The sequence below is a fragment of the Hemitrygon akajei genome, chromosome 11, assembly GCF_048418815.1.
Source record: "Hemitrygon akajei chromosome 11, sHemAka1.3, whole genome shotgun sequence".
Classification (NCBI taxonomy): domain Eukaryota; kingdom Metazoa; phylum Chordata; class Chondrichthyes; order Myliobatiformes; family Dasyatidae; genus Hemitrygon; species Hemitrygon akajei.
Genome location: NC_133134.1, coordinates 36,801,727 through 36,829,617, shown reverse-complemented (window position 1 = coordinate 36,829,617; position 27,891 = coordinate 36,801,727). Strand labels below are relative to the sequence as shown.

The 27,891-nt window shown below is 40.7% G+C and overlaps 1 protein-coding gene across 6 annotated transcripts in view; it reads left to right on the top strand.

Annotated features, from left to right (window-relative positions):
• Nucleotides 1-24,126, top strand: part of dhrs7b (dehydrogenase/reductase (SDR family) member 7B) — a 37,015-nt gene extending 12,889 nt beyond the window's left edge. For 3 of the 6 annotated variants that reach the window (XM_073060642.1, XM_073060641.1, XM_073060644.1), the window contains exons 2-7: nt 2,983-3,158; nt 4,550-4,665; nt 5,348-5,558; nt 10,518-10,610; nt 18,659-18,811; nt 20,435-24,126. In XM_073060642.1, coding sequence (XP_072916743.1) covers nt 2,987-3,158; nt 4,550-4,665; nt 5,348-5,558; nt 10,518-10,610; nt 18,659-18,811; nt 20,435-20,640 — 951 coding nt within the window. In that variant the 5' untranslated portion in view covers nt 2,983-2,986 and the 3' untranslated portion in view covers nt 20,641-24,126. Of the gene's footprint in view, nt 1-2,557; nt 2,617-2,657; nt 2,746-2,982; nt 3,159-4,549; nt 4,666-5,347; nt 5,559-10,517; nt 10,611-18,658; nt 18,812-20,434 lie in introns of those variants that run through there. The other 3 variants (XM_073060640.1, XM_073060645.1, XM_073060643.1) reach the window with 3 other exon arrangements.
• The last annotated feature ends 3,765 nt before the right edge of the window (nt 24,127-27,891 follow it).

Here is a 27,891-nt window from a genome sequence, read left to right as displayed (position 1 = left end):
AGTTCAGAGAAATTCATTGGACAAATTCAGCTTCAAGTTCAAGCTTAATTGTCAGTCAACCATACACATGAATACAGCCAAATGAAACTGCGTTCTTCCAGGGCTGTGGTGCAAAACATAGTACCAGTATTCACACATATAGTTACAGTAACAAAAACATAGTCACAAAAAGTGTGTGTGTGTGTGTGTGTGTATATCCCAAGTCCCTGAGTGTCATGGCCTGTAGATTGATGGTACAGCAATTCCTCATCATGCACTAGTGCAGACGCTGACTAATATAATCCAACTGATCTTCCAGCATGGGGCCAGTCCTCAACCCAGTAGACTCTAGTCTCTCCCACACCGGCCTCCGGCGTCACCTTCCCTGGGCGGCTGCAATGAGTACAGGTGACCCTGTGGCATGAGGGAGTGGTCCAGGCAACATCTGAGGCCACAAGGCTCCCCCACTGTTGGTCTTGGCAAAGAACCGGACTTGCAGTATTCTCCATTACCAATGTCCAGCAGGGTCTTATGATCACAAGAATGACTGGGTCTGATGGATTATCTAATGGAACAAGTTTAGCAGGCAAAACTTGTATCTGCTGGAGTTAGAAAAGTGAGATTAGGCTAAGATCCTAAGATGTCTTGATAGTGTGGATCTAGAGATGACGTTTCCTCTGTTGGAAGAATCTAGAACTGAAGGTCACTGTTCAAGAGTAAGAGGTCACCCATTTGATTTTTTTTTCCTCTAAGGATCATTGGTCTTGGGAAAGGATAGTGAAAGCAGAATCTTAAAGGCAGAAGGAGTTAGATACTTGATAAACAAAATGGTGAATTATTATAATGGTAGATAAGAATACAGAGGTGAGGTTATAATTGGATCAATTGTGATCAAGTTAAGAGGCTTGAGGGACCAAGTGACCGACTCTTTCTAATTTGTATGTTTGGACAAAGAATTCAAAATAATTGCATAGAAAGGGGGGAGAAACAGGAGTTCTCTGGGGTCACTCTGGTAGCAGTTTATATTTCACCTCAGGCCAATGTCAATCAGGCTTTAGATGATCTGAGCAATATGATCAACATGCACGAAACAGCACCCCCTAATGCCTTCACCATCGTTTTGGGAGATGTTAACAAGGCCAGTCTGAAGAAATCACTAAGCAATTATCATCAGCAGATCATTTACAATGCCAGAGGAACCAACACATTGGACCATTGCTACACCACCATCAAGAACGCCTACTGTGCTATTTCACGCCCTCACTCTGGGAAGTCTGATCACCTAGCTGTACTTGTACTTCCTGAGTTTCGGCAGAGACTGAAGACTGCAGCACCAGTTGCGAGGACCAAGAAGGTTTGGACAAGGGAAGCACAAGAGCGCCTACAGGACTGCTTTGAATCGGTGGACTGGACTGTATTCAGGGATTCATCTTGAATCTGGATGAGTATGCTGCAGTTGTTACCGACTTCATTAAAACCTGTGTGAATGAGTGTGTGCCTACAAAGACTTGCTGTACCTTCCAAAACCAAAAGCCGTGGATGAGCCAGGAGGTACATTGTCTGCTGAAGGCTAGATCTGTGGTATTCAAGTTTGGCACCTGTATCAGAAAACCAGGTATGATTTGCGGAGGGCTATTTATAGGGTGAAGAGACAATTTCGAACGAGGTTGGAAGCGATATCAGATGCGCGGCAACTCTGGTAGTATCTGCAAGACATTACTTCCTACAAAGCAAAACCCAATAGTATGAATGGCAGCGATGTTTCACTACCAGATGAACTCAACACCTTCTATGCACACTTTGAAAGGGAGAACACAACTACAGCTTTGAAGATCCCGGCTGCACCTGATGACCCTGTGATCTCCATCTCAGAGGCCGATGTTAGACTGTCTTTAAAGAGACTGAACCCTCGCAAGGCAGAAGGACCCAATGGAGTACCTGGTAAGGCTCTAAAAACCTGTACCAACCAAACAGCAGGAGTATTCAAGGACATTTTCAACCTTGCACTGCTACGGACATCTTCAGGGAGCAGTGTCTCAGAAAGGCAGCGTCAATTAAGGACCTCCAGCACCCACGGCATACCCTTTTCTCGCTGTTACCATCCGGTAGGAGGTACTGAAGCCTGAAGGCACACTCAGCGATTCAGGAACAGCTTCTTTCCCTCTGCCATCTGATTCCTAAATAGACATTGAAGCTTTGGACACTATCTCACTTTTTCTAATATACAGTATTTCTGTTTTTGCACTTCTTAAATAACTATTCAATATACGTAATTGATTTACTTGTTTATTTACTAGTATATTTTATTTTATTTAATTTTTTCCCTCTCTGCTGGATTATGTATTGCATTGAACTGCTGCTGCTAATTAACAAATTTCAAGTCACATGCCGGTGATGGTAAACCTGATTCCAATTCTGAGAATCTTGCAATCAGTATCACATGATTGCACTATTTCAGATGTTGCACTGACAAGTTTTGGCAATTAGATTTTTACTTATTACATGTTAATTCTGTAGAATTTACTCTCTTCTTTCCTCCTCTCCCTCGATTAATAAGCGAAATCCTAGTGGCTGAAATTAAAGCCAAGTTTGGATGAGACCAGTTACCCAAACTAAAAATAGAATTCACAGCTGCTGGTAAGTGATGTCATTGTGTCTTTGCATGCCCTCTCTGAGTTTGCACTTCACCGGCTGAGAACTAGTTCAGCTAAGTCTGGACACTGCCCAATGTTCTAGTGCTGTACGTTTGCAGGTGTGATCTTTTGGGTGAGAGATTTATCAAGGTCTTATTTGTTCCCTGAGGTAGTTGGACACACCATGCTATTCAACAAGCAGGGGAATTTGTTTCAGTCCATTAAAGCCACTTTAAACCCTGGGATTTCATGCCTGTCAGGCTATCTAGGCGCAGCACATTTTCCTCTTAACTCTGGTGCAGCTAATTGGTAGGCACTGGAAGTATTATGCTTGGATTTTTAAATGTTATTTTCTCTCCGTAATCCCCAGGAGAATGCTGTACAAAGGGACTCTTGTGCAAATAACATCGTCAAACCTCCTGCCCTTGCTGCTGGGTAGTGCAGGCCTTATCATTTTATACAGGCTACTGCAGCGGATGAAAGAGAGAGCTTGCATTCAGGATGCTGTGGTGGTCATTACAGGAGCAAGTTCTGGCCTTGGTAAAGGTAAGTAAAATCAGAGGAGTTCATAATGCTTTCATTCCTCTTGCCTTCCCTCCTGAGCTTCTTATCTGTTTACCATGTTGCTAATGTTTGCCACCTTTTCCTGAAAATATAATACATAAATTGTCTCTTCCTCAAAGTGTTCACCTCTGATTTGGTGCCTATGCTGGTGTAACGCTGAAGAGGGTCATTTGTTTGTTTTTGCCAGTACTGGTCTTTGAAAGACAGATCACATTAGTCTCATGCTCTTATTCCTATGGTCCTGCAAGCTCTCCCTTTTCAAGTATTTATTGGATTCCTGTTTGTAAGTTATTATTGAATCTACCTCCACTATCTGTTCTAGAGTACAAGAGCTTGCTATATCTTTAAAAAAATGCTCCATTTTATTATCTTTAATCTGTATCCAATTACTGTAAATAGTTCCTTCAATACTTACTCTGTCAATATCCTCTTTTTATAGCTTTCTTACATCCCTACTTCACCTTGAACACCATTGGCTGCCAAAGGCTTAAAGTCTGGAATTCCTTTCGTTAAACATCTGCTCCTCTTCATCTGTTATGTTTTAAAATGCTCCAAAAAAGTTCAAACTTAATTATCATTCATTTATACATGAATAGAGCCAAACGAAACAGTGTTCCTCCAGGGCCAAGGTGCAAAACACATTACCCACAGCACACAGCACACTGCAGATAGCATATAGCACATGTGGTTATGATCGCAGAGAAGCATACAGTCACAAAGAAAGTAATAGAGCCCAGGTCCTTAAGTGACATGGCTTATAGATTAATGGTAAATTGTCCTGGCCTAGCTTGTTCTTCCACTGAGTGCACACCGATGTGAGGGGCCGACTACCAACCCAGCACAGCCTCCAGCTCTCTCCCACACTGCTCTGAAGTCTCCTCCCCGGGCGACTGTAATAGGGGACCCTGTGGCATGAGGGCCAGGTCCTTGCCACAATTGAGGCAGCGTAGCTCCCCTGCTGTCTGTCTCCTCAATGGACCAGTGAACTGGACTTGCAGTGTTCTATATTATTAATGTCCAACAGGGTCTTGCGATCACAATAAAACATCCAAGACAATCACTTGCACTGTGCAATGCTTCAGCGCAACAATAGTATGCAACAAGTCCAGGCAACAATACCAACAACAGTACCCCATACGTTCAGCTCCTTTGCTATTGAGCAACTTGCTGATGGAATTGTCCTGATATGATATTCTTGGTGTTCTTAGTAAAAAAAAAAAAATTTGTAAAGGATGAACTTCTTACCTGAAGCCCCACAACTCAGGCCAGGGTACTAAATAGTGTTTGTGAGAGGTACCTTGGGCACATTTTGCTATAGAAATGTGAATATTGTTGCTGTTGAAGCTAAAACTGATGATTTTTGTCTTCACCAGATTGTGCAAGAGTCTTTCATGCAGCAGGTGCAAAGCTGGTATTATGTGGCCGGGACAGGGAGAAACTGGACGGACTCACAAAGGAGCTGACAGAAATGGCAAAAGGCGAGAAAAAAGTAGGAGAGCTACAGGATACGAGTAATGATGCATGTTAGTTAAAGATCACAAAGCTGAATGCCATAAATTTGAAGTGGTTGTGAATAAATCCAGTAAAGAAACTAAACAGAAATTAATTTATGCAGAGACTGGTAGTTGAGGGGAAGCTAGACCAATACATAAGACATGGGAACAGAATCAGGCCATTTGGCCCATCATGTCTGCTCTGCCATTCAATTACGGCAGATTTATTAGCTTTCTCAACCCCTTTTCACTGTAACCTTTGATGCCCTTACAAAGAAAGGAATGTAAATATATATGAATAGATTAACATAATCTATTCATGAAGGTATGCATGAAGGATAAACACTAGCGTGACATCTAATACTATTTTATAAGATGCCAGAAAAGCACCAATGTTGCTCTGGCTGCTGTCAACTCAAAAATGACTACAGCAGCCAAATAAGATGAAAACTGATTTTAAATTTCAGTGATTTCATAGCTGTAGTCTTCAGGATCAAGTAAAATTTAAAAACTGATGATCAATGTCACTTTCATTGACACTTTGAATCGAGTTACTTACCTCTTGACTCATGGTAAAAGGGACCTACCAATCGCCGTTGTAATCAGATAAAATACACGCGTATATTGAAAATAAATATAATTGCATTGTTTCATCCTCTCATCTTTGCTTGTCCATAGACATACACACCTCATGTGGTGACCTTTGATCTAGCAGATGTGGACTCGGTGAGCAGCAGTGCAGAAAAGATTCTTAATTGTTATGGCCAAGTGGATGTACTGATAAATAACGCAGGCATCAGTTACCGTGGAAACATCCTGGAAACTGCTGTTAGCGTTGATAAAGATGTAATGAACATCAACTATTTTGGACCAGTGGCTTTAACAAAAGGTAATGTTTACTTGCGTATTCTGTAAGACTCCACCAATCTTTATTTTCCAGCTTAACTGCCCAGTCCACAACACTTCACTTTAGAGGGCAATTTTTTTTTGTCCATTTTCTGTCATAGCAGTGTCATTGAACATCTAGAAGGGTACCTGGTGTAAAACCCTTGCATAAAGAAGTGTTTTGTTTCAATAGCCTCTACTCCCTCATTAAGGAGAAGGCTGAACACTGAAATCAGCAGATTCTTCTTGAAATAGTCCTCCAGGTGGACAAGGCATTGATGAGACCTTGTTGTGCTCAGAATGTGGCTTCCAATGCTACAGCCATCAATTTAGACATGAAATATCATAGGTGTTTAAAATCTGAAAGTAAGAGCAAAATGCTGGAAGTATTCAGCTGGCAAGATGGCATCTGTAGAGAGAAGCAGAATTAATATTTTGGGTCTATTATTATCAAAACTGTATAAAATTTGTGATAAAACAAGTGCAGTGAAGCTGGGGAGGGAAAAAATGAACAAAAGAGATCTGTTCTATTAGAATGCAGGAGGGATTAAACGCAGTGGTCATTCTGGTGCAAGACAAAGGGTAGTTGTAACAAATGGAAACAAAAGATACTGTAGGTTCAGAGTATATGATAATAAGAGTAGTAGAATAATGATATGAAACTTTAGAAGCCATTGTTGGGTACGAAAAGCTGTAATGTACTTAAAGATCTTGTTCCTCAAATTTACTTTGAGCTTGATTGAAACAGCAGGAAACTGAGAACAGAGGTCAGAAGGGTCAAAAAGTACTTGGAGTGATTAACAGATGATCAGGAGCTTTGCTTCTGATCTTCCTCCACTAACACTGAACCTTGGTTTTCAACAAGGCTTTTGGTTTCTTCCATTTCATACTCATCGCGGTGAATTTGCCTGTGTATGTTTAAGCCCTTTTTCCACCTGTTTGGTTTGCAATTTTACACCTTGTGCAATGGAATCTTTCTTATCTTCAGAATTGTGGATTTGCCTATTGTCCTTTTGGTTTCTCAAGATCTATGTATTGTAAACTTGAATAGTCTACTATATCTTCATGATGCATGTGAACTATCAACACAAACAAAATATTGTCACTAAACTTGCTGACAAGGGCAGTGTTGTTGTCTCCCAGACATACTCCGCCTTGCAAAGTACCAGATCTGTGGCACTTTCTTTTGGACAATCATACCACTGAACATTTATCTGTCATTTCCCAGACTGCCACTGACTTCACTTCTTAAGATATTCACAGCCTCTAACATCACTCTCCTAAACATGCACAACTTTTGTCGACCTCCTTCCCAGGATCCACAAGCAGAAAAGTCCTGATACACTCACTGTTTCTACCTAGTCATACTTCATGAAAGTTTTTAGTCCTTTATCTCTGCAACATTCCCTCCTTTCCACTTGCATCTTCAACATTTCTTATCCCATCTGCAATCTTAGACTTCATTTTAAATTAAGAATAGATTTGAAGTGGAATTCTTTCCCCTTAAGGATTGCTATAGAAAGAGCATGAACTTGATGGGCAAGATCATCACTTAGGATCATAGTTACAGAAAACTAGAGCACAGAAACAGGCCCTTCAACCCATCTAGTCTGTGCCAACTATTATTCTGCATCGTCCCATCAACCTGCACCTGGACCATAGCCCTGCATACCCCTCCCATGTATGTACCTATCCATACTTCTCTTAAATATTGAAAACGAACCAGCATTCACCATGTCCACTGGCAGTTCCTTTCAAATTCTCACCACCCTCTGAGTGAAGAAATTCCTTCTCACGTTCCCCTTAAATAATTCACCTCGCACCCTTAATCTATGCACTCACTGTCAAGGACTTTTCATCTCATGTTCTTATTTATTGTTTATTTATTATTATTATTATTATTCCTTTCTTTTTGTTTTTGTAGAGTTTGTTTTCTTTTGCACACTGCTTGAATGCCCAAATTGGTGTGGTCTTTCATGGGTTCTGTTATGGTTATTTCTCCATGGATTCATTGAGTATGCCTGCAAGACGATGAATCTCAGGGTTGTATATGGTGACATACATGTACTCAGATAATAAATTTACTTTGAACTTTGAATTCATGACCTCTAGTTCTGGTCTCACCCAACCTCAGTTGAAAAAAGGCTGGTTGCATTTACTCTATCAATACGCTTATAACTTTATATACCTCTATCAAAACTCCCCTCGTTCTCCCCAGCACCAATCGCTTGTGACGTTTTGGTAATTCTACAGATTGGTCTTGAAAAACAGTGCAAGTGAAATGCCTCAATCAGTTGCACCTGCTCGTCTATGTTTGGTACAGGCACTTCAATTTTCACTTGTTAAGTAGCAAGTCTGTAATTCTGTGGAACACTGATGGAACTGCTTCTGGAAGGAGGCATTAAGCAGGGACATCTTTTACTCCCTCATGTTTCTATTTGTGGCCTTCTATGTCCTTTTCAGTTTGCAAGCTAAAATGACTAATGAATAAACTTTAAAATATATTGTTTGATGTCCACTTGGCTTAACATTTCATTGAAAGGTAGCAGTGTAGCACTGCTTCAGCCTGACGTGCTATGTTAGCTGATAGTGCTGCCATCAAATCCATAGCTGGTGGTGTTTTGAAGAAGACCAGGAAAGTTAACCTCTGTCCTGGCCGATAATCATCCCTTAATCAACTTCACAAATTAAGTTAATCCTTATTACTATTGTCAATTATGGGATCTAGCTATGTTCAAATTTTTTGCTGTATTTTCCACAATAGAACAGTGGTTATAATTCTAAATTCCTTAATTGTTTTTAGAATTCTTTTTGGATTTCCAGAGGTTATCAAAGATGCTCTAGAAATGGGTATCTTTTTTTTACATGGCTTCAATGAACAGTGTGCAAGTTGTTACCGTCTATGAAGCTTGCTATAAAATGGAGTGTGGCATCTAATGGGTGAAAATGGGGTTAAACACAACCAAGATAACCTTCAGAGTCTGATAATAATCAAAGTACTCAAAGTAAATTTATTGTCAAAGTCCATATATGCCACCACATATTTGCAACCTTGAGGTTTGTCATTTTGTAAGCATACACAGATATCTAAGAAATACAATAGAATCAATGAAAGACTGTACCCAATAGGACAAACAAACCCAACCCATGTACAAAGGACAGCAAACTATGCAAATACAAAAGAGAAATAAATAAATAAGCAATATATATTAAGAACGTGAGAGTCCTTGATGGTGAGTCCATAGGTTGTGGGAACAGTTCAGTGATGGGACACAGTGAAGTTGTCCTCTCTTGTTCAAGAGCCTGATGGTTGAGGGGGTGATAACTGTTTCTGTAATTGGTGGTGTGGGTCCTGAGGCCAATCCAAACTGATTGGGGTCTGCAAGTGAGGAAATCGAGGATCCAATTGCATAATGAGGTATTGAGGCCAAGGTCTTGAAGCTTACTAACTAGTTTTGAGAGGATGATATTACTGAATGTTGAAGCTGTAGTTGAGACAGAGCATCCTGATGAATGCATTTTTGCTGTCCAGATGTTCCAGGGTTGAGTGAAGAGCCAATGGAAAGGCAGCTGCTGTTTACTTTTGTGCTGGTAGGCAAATTGGAGTGAATCTAAGCCAGTTCTCAGGCAAGAGTTTGTGTTTCATTACCACTAAGTGCTGTTGGAGGATAGTCATTGAGGTACCTCAAAAGCAGATTGGTACTTCAGACTGCTAAAGCAGGAGATTAAAGATATTGGTGAGCACTCCAGCCAGTTAATCAGCTTAGATCTTTAGTACTCAGCCAGGTATCCCATCTGGGCTACCGGTATATGCTTTCCATGGGTTCACCCTCTCCCTCCCTCGGAAGAATGCTCGCATGTTAGCCTCAGAGACTGAAATCAGAGGGTCATCGGGGCCTTTGGGAGTTTGTGAAGGCTCTTCCAAGTTTTGATGGTCAAAGGAAGCATAGAAGACATTGAGCTCATCTGGGAGCAAAGAAATATTGTCACCTACGTTGCTTGGTTTCACTTAGTAAGAGGTAATAGAATTAAACCCTGCCACAGCTGTTGAACATCTTTCAGTGATTCAAGTTTGGTCCAGAATTGCTGCTTTGAACACGAGGTGGCATTGTAGAACTATCTTATTTGGCCCTCAGCAGATTTGGAACTCATAGTTCATCTATGGCTTCTGGTGGTGGAAGACTGAATGATTTTGTGGGGACACACTCATCCATGACTTGTTTTAATAAAGGGTTTTCAAAAAAATTGAAAGGTCAAAAGGATTTCCTGTAATTAGACACTAGTAGGCTCACCACCCTCCAGCATTGTTATGAATGGGATCTGCTAACTCATCACTTAATGGAGACTGGAGCTAGTTCGATTTAAGAATTCATCTCCATGTGGGACAAACTCAGTTGAATGCTAGAGAGCTGCTGAAGTAATTCCCAACTGTTATCTGAACCACATTAAGTTAAGTAGCAATCCAAACTTTGGGACATTCAAAGTGCAAGGTCAGATATTTATTTTTGAAACTCATTCATTGTCAGAATGAGAGAAATGTAGCAGTCAGTCTGCATGCAGGAAACTTCCATAAACAGCAGCATGATTACCTTGAGACAAGATTCAGAATCCTGGATAGTATCCCCTATTACTCTTCTAAAAAGTTGCCACAGATTTTTTTGCATCCCACTGGGAGAGAAGAAGGAGCTTTGGTTAATATTTGATTCGTGAAGGTAATTCTGACATTGTTGTATTCAATATGGGTGCATTAGTAAGTACCACTGGTAGATTCTACTTTCTCTTCCAGCTGACTTTGTAAGAAATGACTTGTTGATCTTTGTAATTGATGTATTAAGATACCTTTGCATAGGATGAACAGTTGCATTGATCTGGCTACTAATGGTGGGTGACTGGGAAATGCCTTGGATACACAGTATACCACTGTTTAGTGAAACACATTAACTCTTGTCACTTAATATTGCAGCCATCCTGCCTTCTATGGTGCAAAGAAAAATGGGACATATCGTGGTAATTAGCAGTGTTCAAGGGAAAATAGCAATTCCATTTCGATCTGCATGTAAGTATTGCAGAGAAATCAGTATTGTACATTTCCATGTGCCCTTCAATCACCAGTACTGGGTGGACAAATGAACTGTGTCTTGCATGATAAATGCACTGGGGCACATTAGGGCCTCAAGAGGTTTCTTGTTAATGAAATTCATTGCATGTGGATTTTAGAAATATTTTGTGCACACATTTGCTGGAAATTGAAGCCTATAATAGCGTAGAGAAGGTGACAGTGAATTATGGACGAATAAAATCCTGTCTTTTTCATTAACAAATGAGAAATAGGCAAGACTACAGAAGAAGAGGAGAATGAGAGTAAAATCACTACAGAAAGTAAAGAGAGAGGAGGAATGATATCAAAAAGGCAAAGGCTTGATAAAAAAATAAAATTTATCTCAAAGTTATTTAAAATAATTAACTTCAGGGAGGAAACAACACTTCTTTATGATGTTTTGAGCAAGGGAATGTGATTAACATTCATTGTGCCACTGTTGCCAAGGAGCCATTAGATTGTGCATAGTTAGGCAGTTGGCAAAGGTCAATAAAAAGAAATTAGCGTTAAAGTGGAGTGGCCATTGTGTGAGTGGGCCAGTTAGAATGGGGTGCTCAGGCTTTGGCACGGAGAGGCAAAGGCTGTAGGGAGATTTCTGTTTTTTTTTTCTTTCTTTCTTACTGCACAATTAGAGCATGGTTGTGGAATGCTCCTCTTGCGGGATGTGGAAAAGCAGGGAGGCCTCCAGTGTCCCTGGCGACTATACCTGCAAGAAGTGCATCCAGCTGCAGCTTCTATCAGACTACATTAAAGGAATTCAATCTGGAACTGGATGAATTCTGGATCATTCAGGAGGCTGAAGGATTGATCGTCAGGGAGGTAGTTACACTCAAAGTGCAGAATACACATAACTGGGTGACGGTCAGCCAAAGCAGAGTAAGCCTGTGGCCATTCCCCTCAACAACGGGTATACTGTTTTGGATACTGCTGTGGAGGAATACATAGCAGAGGAAAGCCACAGCGATCAGGTGTCTGGCTCTGTGGCTCAGAATGGGAGAGGGGAGGAGAAGAGTGCAACAGTGGTAGAGGGTTCCATAGTTAGTGAAGCAGGCACGAGGAGAAAGAGACACCTGGATGGAATATTGCCTCCCAGGTGCCAGGATTGGGGATGTCTCCGATCGGATCCACGGCATTCTTAAAGGGGAGAATGAGCAGCCTGAAGTCATGGTACATATTGCTACCAATGTTATAGGTAAGAAAAGGGAGAGGGTCCTGAAGAGAGGATATAGGGAGTTAGGTAGAAAGCTTAAAAGCAGGACCTCTTAGGTAGTAATCTCTGGATTGCTGCCTGTTCTGGGCACCACGGAAGTTAAGAATATGATGATTTTCCTGATGAATGAGTGACTGACGATTTGGGGCAGGGTTTCAGATTTCTGGATCATATGGATCTGTTCTGGGAAAGGTACAACATGTACACAAAGGACAGGTCGCACCTGAACCCCAGGGGGACCAATATCCTTGTGGGCAGATCTACTAGATGTTTTGGAGTATTTAGACTAATTTGGCAGGGGGATGGGAACCAGAGTGATAGGGCTGAGGATGGGACAGTTGATGTACAAGTAGATGCTTTCTGTATTGAGACTGTGAGGCAGGACAGGCAGATGATAAGGTAAAATTGCAGTGAGTGAGATGTGTTGAAGTGTAACATGGGAACAAAATCGAAAAGTGATGAATATAGGACTGACAGTGTTGTATTTGAATGTACGTAGTACATGGAATAAGACAGATGATCTTATAGCGCTGTTGGCAGGTATAACATTGTGGATATCACTGAGTCATGACTGAAAGAAGATCATAGTTGGGAGCTTAACATCCAGGGATATACATTGTATCAAAAAGACAAGCTGGTAGGCAGAGGAGGTGGGGTGGCTTTGTTGGTATAAAATGAAATCAAATCCTTAGAAAGAAGTGACATAGTATTGGAAGATGCAGAATCCTTGTTCTTGGAGATATCTACCTTAAATACAGTATTAAAAACTATTCACACATTTATACATCCCCACGGCTAAAGAAATGGCCATGCGGATGTATAAATGTGTATGTATTGTATACGATGTGTATACAGTTTGTACACACTTGTATGGCAGGAAAGCACCATAAAGCCAACTCATTATAAAAATATACCAGGGAGAAGACACTGAAATATGCACACTCAGTGCAACAGCGGAATGACAAGGCAATGCATGTATGTCTGTAAATGAGTGTGTGTATGGAGTGTGTTACTGAGTATTCTCTGTCACAGAGGTTGAGACAACTGTGGCTGATAAGGGAAGCCAAAGACGACTAAAAAAAAAGAGAGGGCATATAATATAGCAAAAATTTGTGGGAAGCTATTGGATTGGAAAAATTTTAAAAACCAACAGAACACAACTAAAAAAGCCATGAGGAGAGACAAGATGAAATGTGTAGATAAGGTAACCAATAATATAAAAGCAGATAACAAAAGTTTTTTTCAGATATATAAAGAGTAAAAGAGATGAGAATGGATTTGGACCACTGTAAAATGACACTGGAGAGGTGGTAATGGGGGACAAAGAAATGTTGGATTAAGTATTTTGCGTCGGTCTTCACTGTGGAAGACACAAGCAGTGTGCCAGAGGTTTGAGAGTGAGTGTAGTCACTATTACCAAGGAGAAGGTGTTTGGGAAACTGAAAAGTAGATAAGTCACTTGGACCAGATGGACTACACCTCAGAATTCTGAAAGAGGTAGCTGAAGAGATTGTGGAGGCATTAGTAATGATCTTTCAAGAAGCAATTGATTTTGGAATGGTTCCTGAGGACTGGAAAATTGCAAATGTCACTCTATTCTTTAAGAAAGGAGAGAGGCAGAAGAAAGGAAATGATAGGCCAATTGGCCTGACTTCAGTGGTTGGGAAGATGGAGTCCATTGTTAAAGATAATGCTTCAGAGTACTTGAAGGCACATGATAAACTAAGCCAATGTCCTAAGGGGATTTTGGCCTGTTTAATAACATGCCTCCAAGTATCCAAAATCTAAAGGGAAAATCTTGCCTACCTAATTTGTTGGAATTCTTTGAGATTTAAGCAGCACCGAATCGGAGGCATATGAAGATGTAGCTCACTTAGGTTCGGAGCGGCCAATCAACAATTGGAAGCAATAAGCAAGAGCAAATAAAATAAGGCAGAGACAAGTGGAGTGACCATTGTTGAAGTGGACAGTGCTGGAGAGATTATTTGAGGCTTTAGCTCTTCGAAGCTTGAGTGAGAGAAAGTGAAAAGCCCGTAGGTAGTTTACTTCTTGTTTCCTTCTTTATATTCGCACATATAGAACAGTAGGGATGCCAGATAGGATAGTTGAATGCCTCTCTTGCAGGAAGTGGGAAGGCAGGGAGACCTCCAGTGTCTCTGATGACTTCACCTGCAAGAATTGCATCCAGCTGCAGCTATTAACACTCCATGTTAAGGAGTTGAAGATGAAGCTGGCTGAACTCAGGATCATTCAGGAGGCTGAGCAGGTGTTTGACAGGACATGTATGAAGGTAGTTACTCCCAAGGCGCAGGACACAGGAAACTGGATAACAGTCAGGATGGTGAAAGGGGTTTAAACAGCCAGTGTAGGGTACTGCTGTGGCCATCCCTCTCAGCAGATATAGCACTTTGGATACTGGTGGGAGGGGAATGACCTAGCGGAGGAAAGTCACAGCAGTCAGGTCTCTGGCACTGAGTCTGACTCTGTGATAGGGGATTTGTTAGTAAGGAGGTTCTGTGGACGAGAACAAATTTCCCAGATGGTATGTTGCCTCCCAGGTGCCAGGGTCTGAGACATCTCGGATCAAGTCTGCAGCATTCTAAATTTGTAGGGTGAGCAGCCAGAGGTCATGGTCCATTTAGGTACCATGACATGGGTAGGAAGAGGGACAAGGTTCAGCAAAATGAGTTGAGGGAGTTAGGTGCTAGGTTAAAGGATAGAACTTCCAGGGTTGTAATCTCAGGATTGCTACCTGTATCATGTACTAGTGAGGCCAGAAACAGGAATTTCATACATGGCTAAGGAGTTGGTGTATGAGGGACAGCTTTGGATCATTGGATCAATTCCTCCTGGAATTCCCTATTTCCAGGGAAGGTTGGACCTTGACAGAAGAGACTCTTTGCACTTAAACTTAAGGGTGACCAATAACCTAGCAGGAGGGTTTGCTAGTACTGCATGGGGTGTTTAAACTAGAGTTTCAGACTGATGGATACAGACTGCCAGAACAGTTATGGAGAAGTTGTGGAGACATGTTGTTAACACCTCAGACAAGGTCTGGAATCAGAAGGTTGAGCATGGTGTGATTAATGTGCTGAGCTGCGTAAATTTCAATGCAAGAAGTATTGTAGGAAAGGTAGGCGAGCTCAGGGCATGGATCAACACATGGAATTATGATCATGTAGTCATTAATGAGACCATTGCAGGAGGGGCAGGACTGGAAGTTCTGTGTTCCGGGGTTCCGTTGTTTTAGATGCGACAGAGTGGGAGGGATTAAAGGAGGAGGGGTGGCATTACTAGTCAGGGAATATGTCACAGCAGGATAGCCTGGAGAGCTCATCTAGTGAGCTGTTGGGGTAGAATGGAGGAATAAGAAAGGCATGACCATGTTAACGAGACTGTATTTTAGACCACCCAACAGTACATGGGATTTACAGGAACACATTTGTAGAGAGATCGCAGACTGTTGTAAGAAACATAAAGTTGTCATACACCCATTTTAATTCCACTTCCCATTCCCATATGTCCATCCACAGTGGCAGTGGATGAGAGATCCCCAGAGCTGATAAGATTGGTGATGGTATAGGAGACAGTGGCCTGGTGCTCCTTAGTGGGGTCATGATCAAGGGGTAAATAAGAGGAGGTATCAGAGAGTTGTCGCTGTGCCTCGGCCAGGTAGAGGTCAGTCCGCCAGACTACAACAGCTCCCCTCTTATCAGCGGGTTTTATAGTGAGGTTGGGATTGGTGTGGAGGGAGTGGAGAGCAGAGCGTTCAGGAGTGAGGTTGGAATTGGAGACGGTTGATGTCCCATCAGCAGTTACCAATAAAGAGATCCAGAACAAGCAGAAGACCAGAGCGGGGTGTACATGAAGAGGAGGAGGGTTGAAGACGGGAGAAGGGGTCATCGGTGGGAGTAGGAGAATCCTTACTAAAGAAGTAAGCTCGGAGATGGAGCTGGCGGAAGAAGAGTTCAGTGTCATGCCGTACGCGGAACTCGCTGAGGTGTGGGCGAAGGGGGACAAAGGTGAGGCCCTTACTGAGGACAGAGCGCTCTGCCTCAGAGGGTTGAAGGTCGGAGGGAATAGTAAAGACCCGGCACGGATGAGAGATGGGATCAGAGGGGGGAGGGAGGCTGGTGGTGTCGGTGAAGAGGGGAGGGTTGGGGTGAGAGGAAGATGGAGTCTCTGAGGGCCCAGGAGCTGACGATGGGATCTGAGGGAGAGGGGACTGCAGAGTGGTGGTGGGGGAAGGGGAGACAGGAGTCACAATCGCAGGATGTGAAGACCCAGCCTGGAGTTCAAGGCTGGAGTCGCAGTCGGTGGTTGCGGAGGAAGATAAATCCCCAGGGCCTGACAAAATATTTCCTCGGACCATGTGGGGGGCAAATGCAGAAACTGCAGGGGTCCTAGCAGAAATATTTAAATTATCCTTAGTGACTGGTGAGGTATTGGAGGTTAGCTAATGTTGTTCCACTTTGCTCCAAAAATAAACCAGGAAATTTATAGGCTAGTGGGCCTGATATCAATGGAAAGTCATTGGAAGCTATTCTAAGGACCTTGTCAAATGCTTTGTTAAAGTCCATGTAGACAACATCCCTGCCGTCCTTGACGTCATCAGCTTTCCCAGTAAATACCCTGAAAAACTCTATATGGTTTCTTAGACTTAACCTATTGCGCACAAAGCCATGCTGACTTTAGCATGGTCCCATTGGTCAGGGAGGTTCAGTCGCTTGGCATTCAAGATGAGGTAGTAAATTGGATTAGTAATTGGCTTCATGAGAGAAGCTGGAGAGTGGTAGTAGATAGTTGCCTCTCTGACTGGAGGCCTGTGACAACTGGAGTGCTGCAAGGATTGGTGCTGGGCCTGTGGTTTGTCATCTATAGCAATGATCTGGATGCTAATGTGGTTAACTGGCTCAGCAAATTTGTGAGTGACAGCAAGATTGGGGGTGTAGTGGACAATGAGGAAGACCAGCAGAGCTTCCAGTGGGATCTGGACCAGCTGGAAAAATGGGCTAAAAAATGGCAGGTAGAATTTAATGCAGACAATTAAGTATTAAGTACAGGAGATGAGATGTTGAAGTTAAATAAGACATTGGTGAAGCCTCTGTTGGTCAGGACTGACCATGTAAGTTGTGTCCTAGCTGTCTAGATACACAAGCCTGGCAGTATGATCTGAAGAGCAAGCTACTGCCCATGTAGCAAGCTCTCCTTTTCCATGCATCTGATGAAACAGCAGAGACTGATAGTTTGGTACCCGCAGCATCGCAGGAGTTGCCAGTCAGTATTGAACTCAATGTAGGACTGCCTTAGGGACCCCCAGCTCCGGATTTTTCCCTTGGGATTTATTCACGAAGCCTTCCCCATGAATTGGTATAGCCACAAGGTAGCGGAGGTTTAAGACCAGAGTGTTCCTTCTCTTAGATGAGCTGTCAACCACAGCTAACGAGCCCCATTTGTCCGAAGTGACTGGTTTAAGGTGCTAGTAACCCGCCTTTGCCCCTTCTGTCATTAGAAATGGCTTAGTTGCTAAGCCACATGTGAAGGCCATGAGCTGGACTTGACTATTTCAGGTGCATGCCATTGTGAGCATTTAATATAGTGGGAACTTGTAAAAAGATGTAAATAAGGTTGAAAGAGTACAGAGAAAATTTATAAGGATGTTGCCAGGACTGGAGGAAAGATTGAATAGGTTAGGATTTATTCCCTAGAACTTAAAGACTGGGGAGATTTAATTGAAATAGACAAAACTATGAGGGGTATAGATAGGGTATAGCAGGATTTTTCCACTTAGGGTTAGGTAGGATTACAACTAGGAAGTCATGGGTTAAGTGTGAAAGGTAAAAAGTTTAAGGAGAACATGAGGGAATACTTCACTCAAAGGATTGTGAATGTGGAATGAGCTGCCAACGCAATTGATGCATGTGAGCTGATTTCACCGTTTTAAGAGAAGTTTGGAACTAGACAGTTTAAATGGTTCAGCATGGACAAGATGGGTTGAAAGGCCTGTTTCTGTGCTAGACTTTTCTATGATTCTATGAAATAACGAGCAGGATAGACAAAGGAAAGTCAGTGGATGTTGTATTCATGGAATTTTAAAAGGCTTTTGACCAGGTGCTGCACATGATGCTGCTTAAGAAGTTAAGAGCCCATGGTAGTACAGGAAAGATAATAGCATGGATAGAAGATGATTGCCTGACTGGCAGGAGGCAAAGAGTGGGAATAAAGGGGACCTATTTGGGTTGGCTGCCAGTGACAAGTTGTGTTCTGTAAGTGTCAGTATTGGGACTGCTTCTTTTCACATTATACGTCAATGATTTGCATGATGGAATTGATGGCTTTGTGGCCAAGTTTGTAGATGATATAAATATGCATGGAGCGTTAGGTGGTGTAGAGGAAAACGGGAGCCTGCAGAAGGTACTTAAACAGATTAGGGAAATGGGCAAAGAAGTGGCAGATACAATATAGTGCAGGGAACTGTATGGTCATGCTCTTTGGTAGAAAGAATAAAGGCGTAGACTATTTTGTAATGGGATCATTTTGAGGTAGACTGCAGATAACGGTACCTTGAGCAACACAAAATGCTGGAGTAACTCTGCAGATTCAGCAGAATCTATGGGAAAAACTGGACAGTCAACATTTTCTATGGTCCAGATGAAGAATTTCGATTTGAGATGTTGATTGTTTATTTCTCTCCATAAATACTGCCTGGCCTGCTGAGTGCCTCCAGCATTTTGTCCATTTCCTCACTAACTTTTTGTAAAATGTTGAATTGTTCCAAATTGGTTTCTCATTGCAGATGCGGCATCCAAACATGCCACTCAAGCGTTTTTTGACTGCCTGCGTGCCGAAATGGAGCAATACCAAATTCATGTGTCCGTAATCAGCCCAGGATATATCCACACTAACCTTTCCCTGAATGCAGTCACTGGCAATGGATCCAAATATGGTGGTATGCTTTTAATTATTCTGAACTAGTTTTGGGCTTTCCCATTTATGGACAAATCAGTGCCATTACATATAGCATCATTATTGGTATGAGCATAAAGAAAACCAAGTAAATTAAAATGGGCGATTACTAGTGAGGTTACTGTATATGCTCCTCACTGTTGTGGGATCATTGTATTCAGGCTTCTTTGTAACAGTTTTTATTTTTCAAGATAACAAATGTGCCTGAAACAATTTCAACTAGCACCATGCTTTGAACATAGTGAAAAGTTCGAAAATATCTCTCAGGAGCATTAATTTAATTTTTAAAAATTAAGTTGATCCAAAGGAGGAATCAGATCTATTATCACTGACATCTGTAGTGAAATTTGTTTTGTAATAGCAGTACTGTGTAATACATAAAAATTATTATAAGTTGGAATAAGAAATATATTTAAAAATAGAGCAAAATAGTGAGGTCATTTTCATGGGTTCATGGACCATTCAGAAATCTGATGGCAGAAGTAAGAAACTGTGCCTAAAACATTGATTGTGCAACTTCAGACTCTTGTGCCTCCTTCAGAAGAGGGTTCTTAATGAGTTTCTTATGGCATCGCCTTTGAAGATGTCCTTGATGGTGGGGAGCCTGATATCCATGATGGAGCTCGCTGAGTCTACAGTCCTCTGCAGCTTTTTATTCATTGGAGTATCGGAGCCTTCATACCATGCTTTGATGCATCCAGTCAAAATGCTCTCCATGGTACACCTGTAAAAGTTTACTAAAGTCTTTAGTGACATACCAAATCTCCTCAAACTCTAAATGGAAGTATAGCCACTGACGTGCCTTTTTTGTGATTGCACAAGTATGTTGACACCTAGGAATTTGAGGCTGCTCCCGATTTCTGTTTCCTGAAGTTCACAATCAATTCCTTGGTCTTACTGACATTAGTGCAAGGTTATTGTTGTGACGCGACTCAACAAGCTAATCTTTCTCACTCCTGTATGCCTTCTCATCTCCATCTGAGAACTTGCCAACAGTTGTGTCATCTCAGATTTATAGATGGCGTTTGAGCTGTGTCTGGCCACACAGTCATAAGTGTAGAGAAAGTAGAGCAGTGGGCCAAGCATGCATCCTTGAGGTGTGCCTTTGTTGATTGTCAACAAGGACATGTTATTAGCAGTCTCCACTGATTGTGGTCAGTCATTTGATCAAGCAAATAAGCCATTCAGAGAATTTTCAAGAGATATAAAAATTAGCGATGCAGTGAATGCCAAAGCATAGGTTCCTGGAGTGGAGTGTATAACCATCAGTGTTAGTGTTTTGAAAATAGGGGTACAAAAAACTAGGATTGGAGAAATGTAAATATCTTGGAGAGTTGCATTTAGGGTATTGAGATGGGGGAAGGGAAGAGATCATGGATGCATTTGAACATCAGGATGAGAATCTTAAAGGCAATATATTGCTGGTATGGCAGTATGATCCAGGTCAAGAACAAACAAGGTTTACCCATTATTAAATGTCTCCACTTTTTCCTAATCATTGCAGCCTGATCTGTAGGTAGACATTCAGGTTCTTTGATAACACATGGGGGAAAATGCCAGTAAACAAGCACATTAATTAATCCATTGCTTTTCTCTTTAAATCTAGTGATGGACAAGAGTACAGCACAGGGTTACGAACCTCGTGTTGTTGCTGAAGCTGTACTCACAACAGTTTGCAGGAAGAAGAAGGATGTCGTAATGGCCGGGTTACTCCCCACGATTGCAATTTACTTGCGAGCATTGGTTCCAAGTCTCTTCTTTCCTATCATGGCAGCAAGAGCTAAAAAGGAGCGCAAGGTGAAGGATGATTAATCACATCTTGGGCTCCATTTTCCACAAATTGGTTGGGAAACTAAATGGTGCTTGCTTGTGCCCAGTGCTGTCTCCATCACTGCATCCATGTCTGCTTTGATGGTTTTTCCAGACTTCTGGGACAAGCTTTACAGATTGCACTGAAACTAGCATAACTTCAGTAAAATGAATACAGGTTGAGCATCCCTTATCTGAAATGCTTGGGGCCGGAAGTGTTTTGGATTTTGGACTTTAGAATATTTGCATCTATATAATGATATATATCCTTGGGGATGGGAACCCAAGTCTAAACACAAAATCCATTTATATTACATATACAGTTCATACCAATACCCTGAAGGTAGTTTTATATATTTTAATAAATTTGTGCATGAAACAGTGTGTACATTGTACCATCAGGAAGATAAGCTACCAATACCTCGGCCATCCACGTGGACAGTCAGTGACTGCTCGGCATTGCCATCATTTTTGACTGAATTTATGTGCTACTGGTAAATAGTCTTTGTCTTATACTTGTTCATCACACAAATTTACTGATGCAGGCATTCAGCGTATTAGATTTTCATCAATGATGATCTTGGCAAACTCATCAATGAATTTCTCAATTGCTTTGTGATCAGCAAACACTTTATCACCACAAATCTTTTAAAATTTTATGTTGTGCCTTAAATTTTTGGAATCAGCCTGCTGAATGATCTTCATTTTTTGCTTTATGCAGTGTTTTTGATTTTTCATTAACTTCTGTTCATTACATATGTGAGGTCACTTCTCAGAACTGTCTGTGGTGCGGAGTGACTTGCTTATCACCTGGATACCTTCCCTGGGACTTGTGGAATTTTCCATTTGAGATGTCATGTCAGCATTAAAAAAAAAAGGTTCAGATTTCAGAGGTTTTTTTGATTTTGTAATTTCCGATAAGGGGTGCTCGAACTGTCTAATACTTCTGTATACATTTTCCTCTTCATTATTTTGAGTTAAGTTGTGTGGAAGAAGCAAGGAAGTGGGAGAATATTGTTACTGTAGCTATCAAACTGAGAGGTGCTCAACCTGTAGAACTAGTGTATTCATAATATAGAAATCAAATGTATGGCATTGCACTGATACTCAGGTTGCAGACTGTGAATGCAAAGTCCAAAGCTCTTTGCACCTGAGATATACCTTATCTGTTTTGGGTGAAGCTACTTGAGTGAGCCAAACCTTCTAGTGACTTTTCAGTATCTGAATTTTGAAACATGCTTTTGTTTATTATTGCAATAATTTGCAATATCAGCCCGTGAAACAAATGGATTAAAATTTGTTTTCTGCTAAAAGGCATTGATCTGCAGCTTTTATTTATGCCAAGTGCATGGACAGAACATGGAAATCGGCCCATCCTGTGTTGACCCAGTTGTTCACTTGTGATGACCCCATTTCTCCATTAACTAAAGGTAAATGAGAAGGTTTGGCTCAGCCTGTATCTATCACTAATTATGTAAACATATACAGGTAAAACCCAAGCTGAAAGGAACTGCTGACCTTAGAGTATTGTTTTCTCTTCCTCCATCTCCAGTTCTTCTCAACCCCTACACACTGTTCCCCTCCCCCCATTCATCATGCTTCTGTCTCTCTCCAGTCCCTAGTTCCACCATATTGTTAAAGTCAAAGAGGAACTCAGCACAGATAAATGCCCTTCAGCCCAACGAGTCACACCAACGGAATCTACCCAGCTAGTTTGGCCTATATCCTTCCAAGTCTTTCACTTCTATGTACTGATCCAAGTGCTTATATCATTATATCTGCCTCAACTGCTTCTGGCAGCTCATTCCATGTACTCAACTATATGAAAAATTTGCCCTTCAGCTCCCAGTTTTATTTTCACCACTCTACCTGTCATGTTGCTTTTAGCAAACTCTGCACGTACTAGAGCCAGAGAAAATCTGCAGATACTGGAAATCCAAAGGAACACATACAAAATGCTGTTGGAACACAGCAGGCCAGGCAGCAACTATGGTAAAGAGTTGGCAGTTGACGTTTCGGGCCGAGACCCTTCATCCAGTCCTGATGAAGAGTCTCAGTCCAAAACATCGACTGTTTACTCTTTTCCGTAGATGCTGCATGGCCTGCTGAATTCCTCCTGTATTTTGTGTGTGTTGCTTTGTGCTTGCACTCCTAGATTCCTGTTCCATTACACTCCACAATGCCCTACCATTCAGTCTCTTCCTCTCACTTTTCAAATGAAAGTCCATTTGCCACTCCCCAGCCCACTTAATAACTGACTGACTTGATTAAGATCGCTGTAATCTAGAGATCAGTTCAAGTTGATTTTTAGTGATTGTTAATGACATTTGACTAAGATTACACCGATAATCATGCATTTATACAAAATTCATTTATATAAATAAGTATTAATATATTTATACAAATAATTGCAGTAAGAAGAATTTAATACCAATTCATTGCACACTCAACATTTGATTTCAAACTTTATGGGTTCTTGAGGTCCAAGAATTGAGCCTTTAATGCAAATATCAGAATACAATTGCAGAAAGGAAAGGTCGTGTGAAAGAATGTACAATGGATGTTATTTGGAGTTTGGGCCATATTCAGTTCCAGCACTGAAGGTGTTGCAGTGGCTCCAGATACAGTTGCAGTCGGCAGATAACCTGGATTTGCTGGATTGAACAATAATTGAACTCTGAATTTACTGCTAAACAGATGAACATTTATTGGTGCATCATTTGAAAAGCAGGCCAATATCTACACAAGTAAATTGAGAATTTCCATGTTACCAGGTATTTGTGCTGCTCAATCCCAGCTTGCCTCAAATGACATTCATTTACAGGTTTACTTTGTACAGAAAATGAGGTACTACTGTAAAAGTCCTCAATTTAAAACTGAGAAAATAATTGAAATTGTGGAGCTAGGAATTATTGTTGGAGATTTTTTCCTCTTTCTGTCCTTGATTCATCCCATTTCTTTGCTCTGCTGTTCATTAACAATTCTTAAATGTAATTAGTTGGAGATTTGCAATCACCATAGCCTGATACAAATGTGGAAAATGGAAATGACAGGTGAAAGAACTATACAAAATACACTGTACAAAATGTTTCTCTGCACTAGATTTTGTTAAATTAATAGATGGAACCAAGACTGAATTATGACACAGAAACCGAACAATAAATTAAGTTTGCACAAGTTCTTTTGAACCATGAAAGATACCAAGTTACAAATTTGCAATGTGTTTTTAACCATGCTGCTCCCCACAACAGTGCCTGGTCAATAAAGAAAAAAAAAATCAGTAATACCCACGTACAAGAGTAGTGATGCTGGAATATCAAAGTGCAAGTCTAAAAGTGATGAAAGGACTGTTGTAGAGATGTTTAATAACAATGTACCATCATGTATTCATTGGTGCCAAAAAGCTTTACTATCCAAAAACAAAAGCTCATTAACTCAAAGTTGATGGAACGAGTAGCTGATCTGTTTGCATTAAAACCTTTGCAGCCAGTTTCTGCTTAGTCTATCTCCACTACAAAAAAGGGACACCACATTACAAACTCAGCAAGTGTGTTTGCATGGACTGCATGTACAATATGTTAATTTCTGTCATTGTTTACACACTTTAATTTTATGAATCTCGCACTCAGAAACCAGCTTTTCATGCTATTGTAAAAAGAAGGCAAAGGAAAAATAATGTGCTGCTTTGGATGAATATGGCAGCTAACAAATCTGTCCACTTACAAAACACCAGAACAGAGAGAAAGTGATTGCTCCTTTGTATTAGCCATTTCCACCCTGCAAAGGTCTATCAACTCAACCTATGCCACTTAGCTGGGGAGACTGCATCATCCCATACCTGACCACATTCTCCCAACACAAACACTCAAAGCTCTGGGATGGAGAAAATGATTGAATAAAGGATATTCTTAGTCTCCTTCAAAATAACATGATTTGGATAAGGAAGTGGAAGGGGGAGTTAGTAAGTTTGCAGATGATATGGAGGACTTGTGGATAGTGTAGAGGGTTGTTGTAGGTTCCAGTGGGACATTGACAAGATACAGAGCTGAGCTGAGAAATAGCAGATGGAGTTCAACTATGAAAAATGTGAGGTGATTTATTTTGGAAGGTCAAATCTGAGGAGAATAGAAAGCTAATTGTAGGATTCTTGGCAGTGTAAGGAACAGAATATCTTGGGGTCCACCTCCAAGCATCACTGACAGTTGCCACATAAGTTGAAAGCGTTAACAAGACATACGCTGTGTTGGCCATCATTAATCTGGGGATTGAGTTCAGGAGGTGCAAGGTAATGTTGCAGCTCTAAAACACTGTTTATACCATAATTGGTTGAGTTCCATTCTGCTCACCTCATTATAGGAAAAATGTGGAAACTTCAGAGAGGGTGTAGAGATTTACCAGGATACTGCATGGACTAGAGGGCATGTCATATGAAGATAGGCTGAGCAAACTAGGGCTTTCCTCTTCGGAGTGAAGGAGAATGAGTGGTGACTTGATAAAGGTGTACAAGATGCTAAGTGGCATAGGTTGAGTTGATAGACCTTTGCAGGGTGGAAATGGCTAATACAAAGGGGCATAATTTTAAGGTGATTGGAGGAAAGTATAGGGACAGGAGCAAAAATGATGGAAGGAGTGTGCCATTTTGCATATTACCAACCCTCCTGTCCAATCTGTGGCCTCATCATCAATCTCAGAACAACTAACCCAGAGAGGAAGCAAGTTACCCTCAATCCCAAGGGACTGCCTAGAAGAAGCCTGGCGAATAACAATGCATAACAATAACATGTTTGGGACTACCGTAGTTAACAATAATACCTCAGTTTGAAGTTAGCTGTAAGATGTTGCTGCTCTAATTCTTTGTAAACCATTGATCCTAGAAGAACCCTAATGTCATTTATAGATGACTCATATGCATTAACTTATAGTAAATCTTAAAAATTGTTATTTTGCAAGAACATTGTCTTTTGTCAACAACACGTTTGATTTGCTCACTAACAAGTTTATTTAAAGTATGTAATTCAAATAATTTAGCACCAAGAAAATGGAACTCTTAACATGCCAATTTAATCATCTACGTAATTTGCTAGATGCACACCTTAACAAAATACCAAAATAGAATTATTTCAGAACATCAGAAAGAATACTGAAATTGCCCATGGGGTTCACTCATTTCATTCTTCCTTGGCAACATAAAAACCATAAATCTTTTTCACCATGATGGCATACACAAACAGCAATGATGTGCTTCAATGCAAGGTTAAATTATTGTAGCCTTAAAAATATTCATCATAAGCTTTGATCATAAAGACATTAGCTCCTTGAAAGAACAACCAATTCAAAATCAATACCACTAACTTCTCTTATCAAATTGAAATGTTTTTCCAAAGGAAAAAAACCCACTCTGAAAATATTTTCGGGAATTGTTTTGATGTGTAAAACACTTGAGTGTCAACACAGTACATCCCCTACCTCTGCAAATGAATAGATATAGTTCATGCAACTCCTACATTTACACTGAAAATCTGGCAGCTGACTAGTATTATGTTCATTGCCTCATGAACAATTGACACACCTTCCTGTTCAAGAGAAAATAAAGCAAAAAGCTGATTGCTTTGGAGAAACACAAGTCAGGCAGAATCTGTCTAAAGAGAAAGAGAACATTAACTACTTCTCTTTGCAGTTGCTGCCTGATCTGCAGAATGCTTTCAGCATTTTCTGCATTTATGGAGGAAAATGCAATTGACAAGTTCTGTTAGAGAACATATTCTATTGAAAAGTAGAAAGATGTTTAATCTATCACTTTAGCTTGTGCTAGATTTTAAATGGTCACATTGTCCTTAAGACAAAGCAATGTACAACTTATAAACAGCCATTTTGAATGGAATGAGTAACTATTTATAATTTTGTCAGAGGAAACTGTCATAGGGAAACTAGGGAGAGACAGGTGAAGCGAGGGGGCAGGAGTGTGGTGGAAAATGGAACAATTGACATTCTCATAAAGTTGTCAAATTACAGTGCAACTGCATATGGTAATCCTAGCTCTCTCTCTGCAATGGAAGTGTTAAGTTCTACAGAACAGCTCTTAAGCAGCATGTGGCTCTTTCACATGCACCTTCTGCACCTCTAATTTCATCATTTGTTTGGAATTTTATAATACTACAGTATTGTGATTTCACATTTCTCAAGTAAATGCTGCTTCGGGATACCAGGTAAAAATAGAGTTCTTTGAACAGTCATCTGCATTCCTCTTGTGGGTATTAGCATTTCCTGTTGTGGGTGCTGGACGAAGCAATGGTGAAAGCAACAAAGAAATTGAAGTATGAAGATGATCACAGATCTTTAGAATGGGCACACAAATTTGGAGGAAAATGCATGTGCTAATCATGCAAGAGATTATTTAAATAGGGCAACTGGAAATAACACTTCAACATCAAGAATGCCTATTGTCTCAAGCTTAGAATCCAAATTCATGGACCTTGTATTTCGAGGGTTAGTGATTTTATCAAACTGACAGCCAGATAATGTAATAGCTGTAATAAGCAAGTTGGCTAAATTTAGTTTTTATTGCATTGAAAAGTTGAACTTCACTGCATCTGAGTGTGTACTTCTTTTTGCACATGTCTATGGTGCACAAGGTAGAATATAATTTTGTAGCTTTCGACAAAATGGCAATTGCAGGCGTGAATCCACAGTGATGGCTACCACTGCTGTAGAATATGCCTCTTTAAATTTGATACATCAAAATAATCTATTGTTTCAACTTGTCAGTGTTAAGCACTGCAAATTGCATGACATTATGTGTAAAGAATTCTGACTCATTTGTTTGTAATATATGAACTAAGCCAACATTGAAAGTGTCTAGTTAGTGTAAACTGCTGCTTACCTGAGCAAATATAGGAAGCTGAAAGGGACAGCATCATATTTTCCCCAGGATAATGCCAGCTACCATCAAGTACATCTAAAGTTCAGGATAACTGCATTTCACGTAAGCTCTACGTTAACCAGCACCAACTTCTCCAATGGAACTGAATGTTAACTATGTCACTTACACATCATTTATCACTTTCAATGGCATTTTTCATTCTTTATTGGATTGTCTAAGAATGTCCAAGATACAAGTTATCTATAAAGTTTCCAAAAAATTACCTTTTCTTAAAATATAATTTGTATAACATTCCCAATATCTTTATGCCTAGAAGTGTGCCACATAGACACACTCCTTGCCCTGCCATACACACACATTTCATCACTGCATCA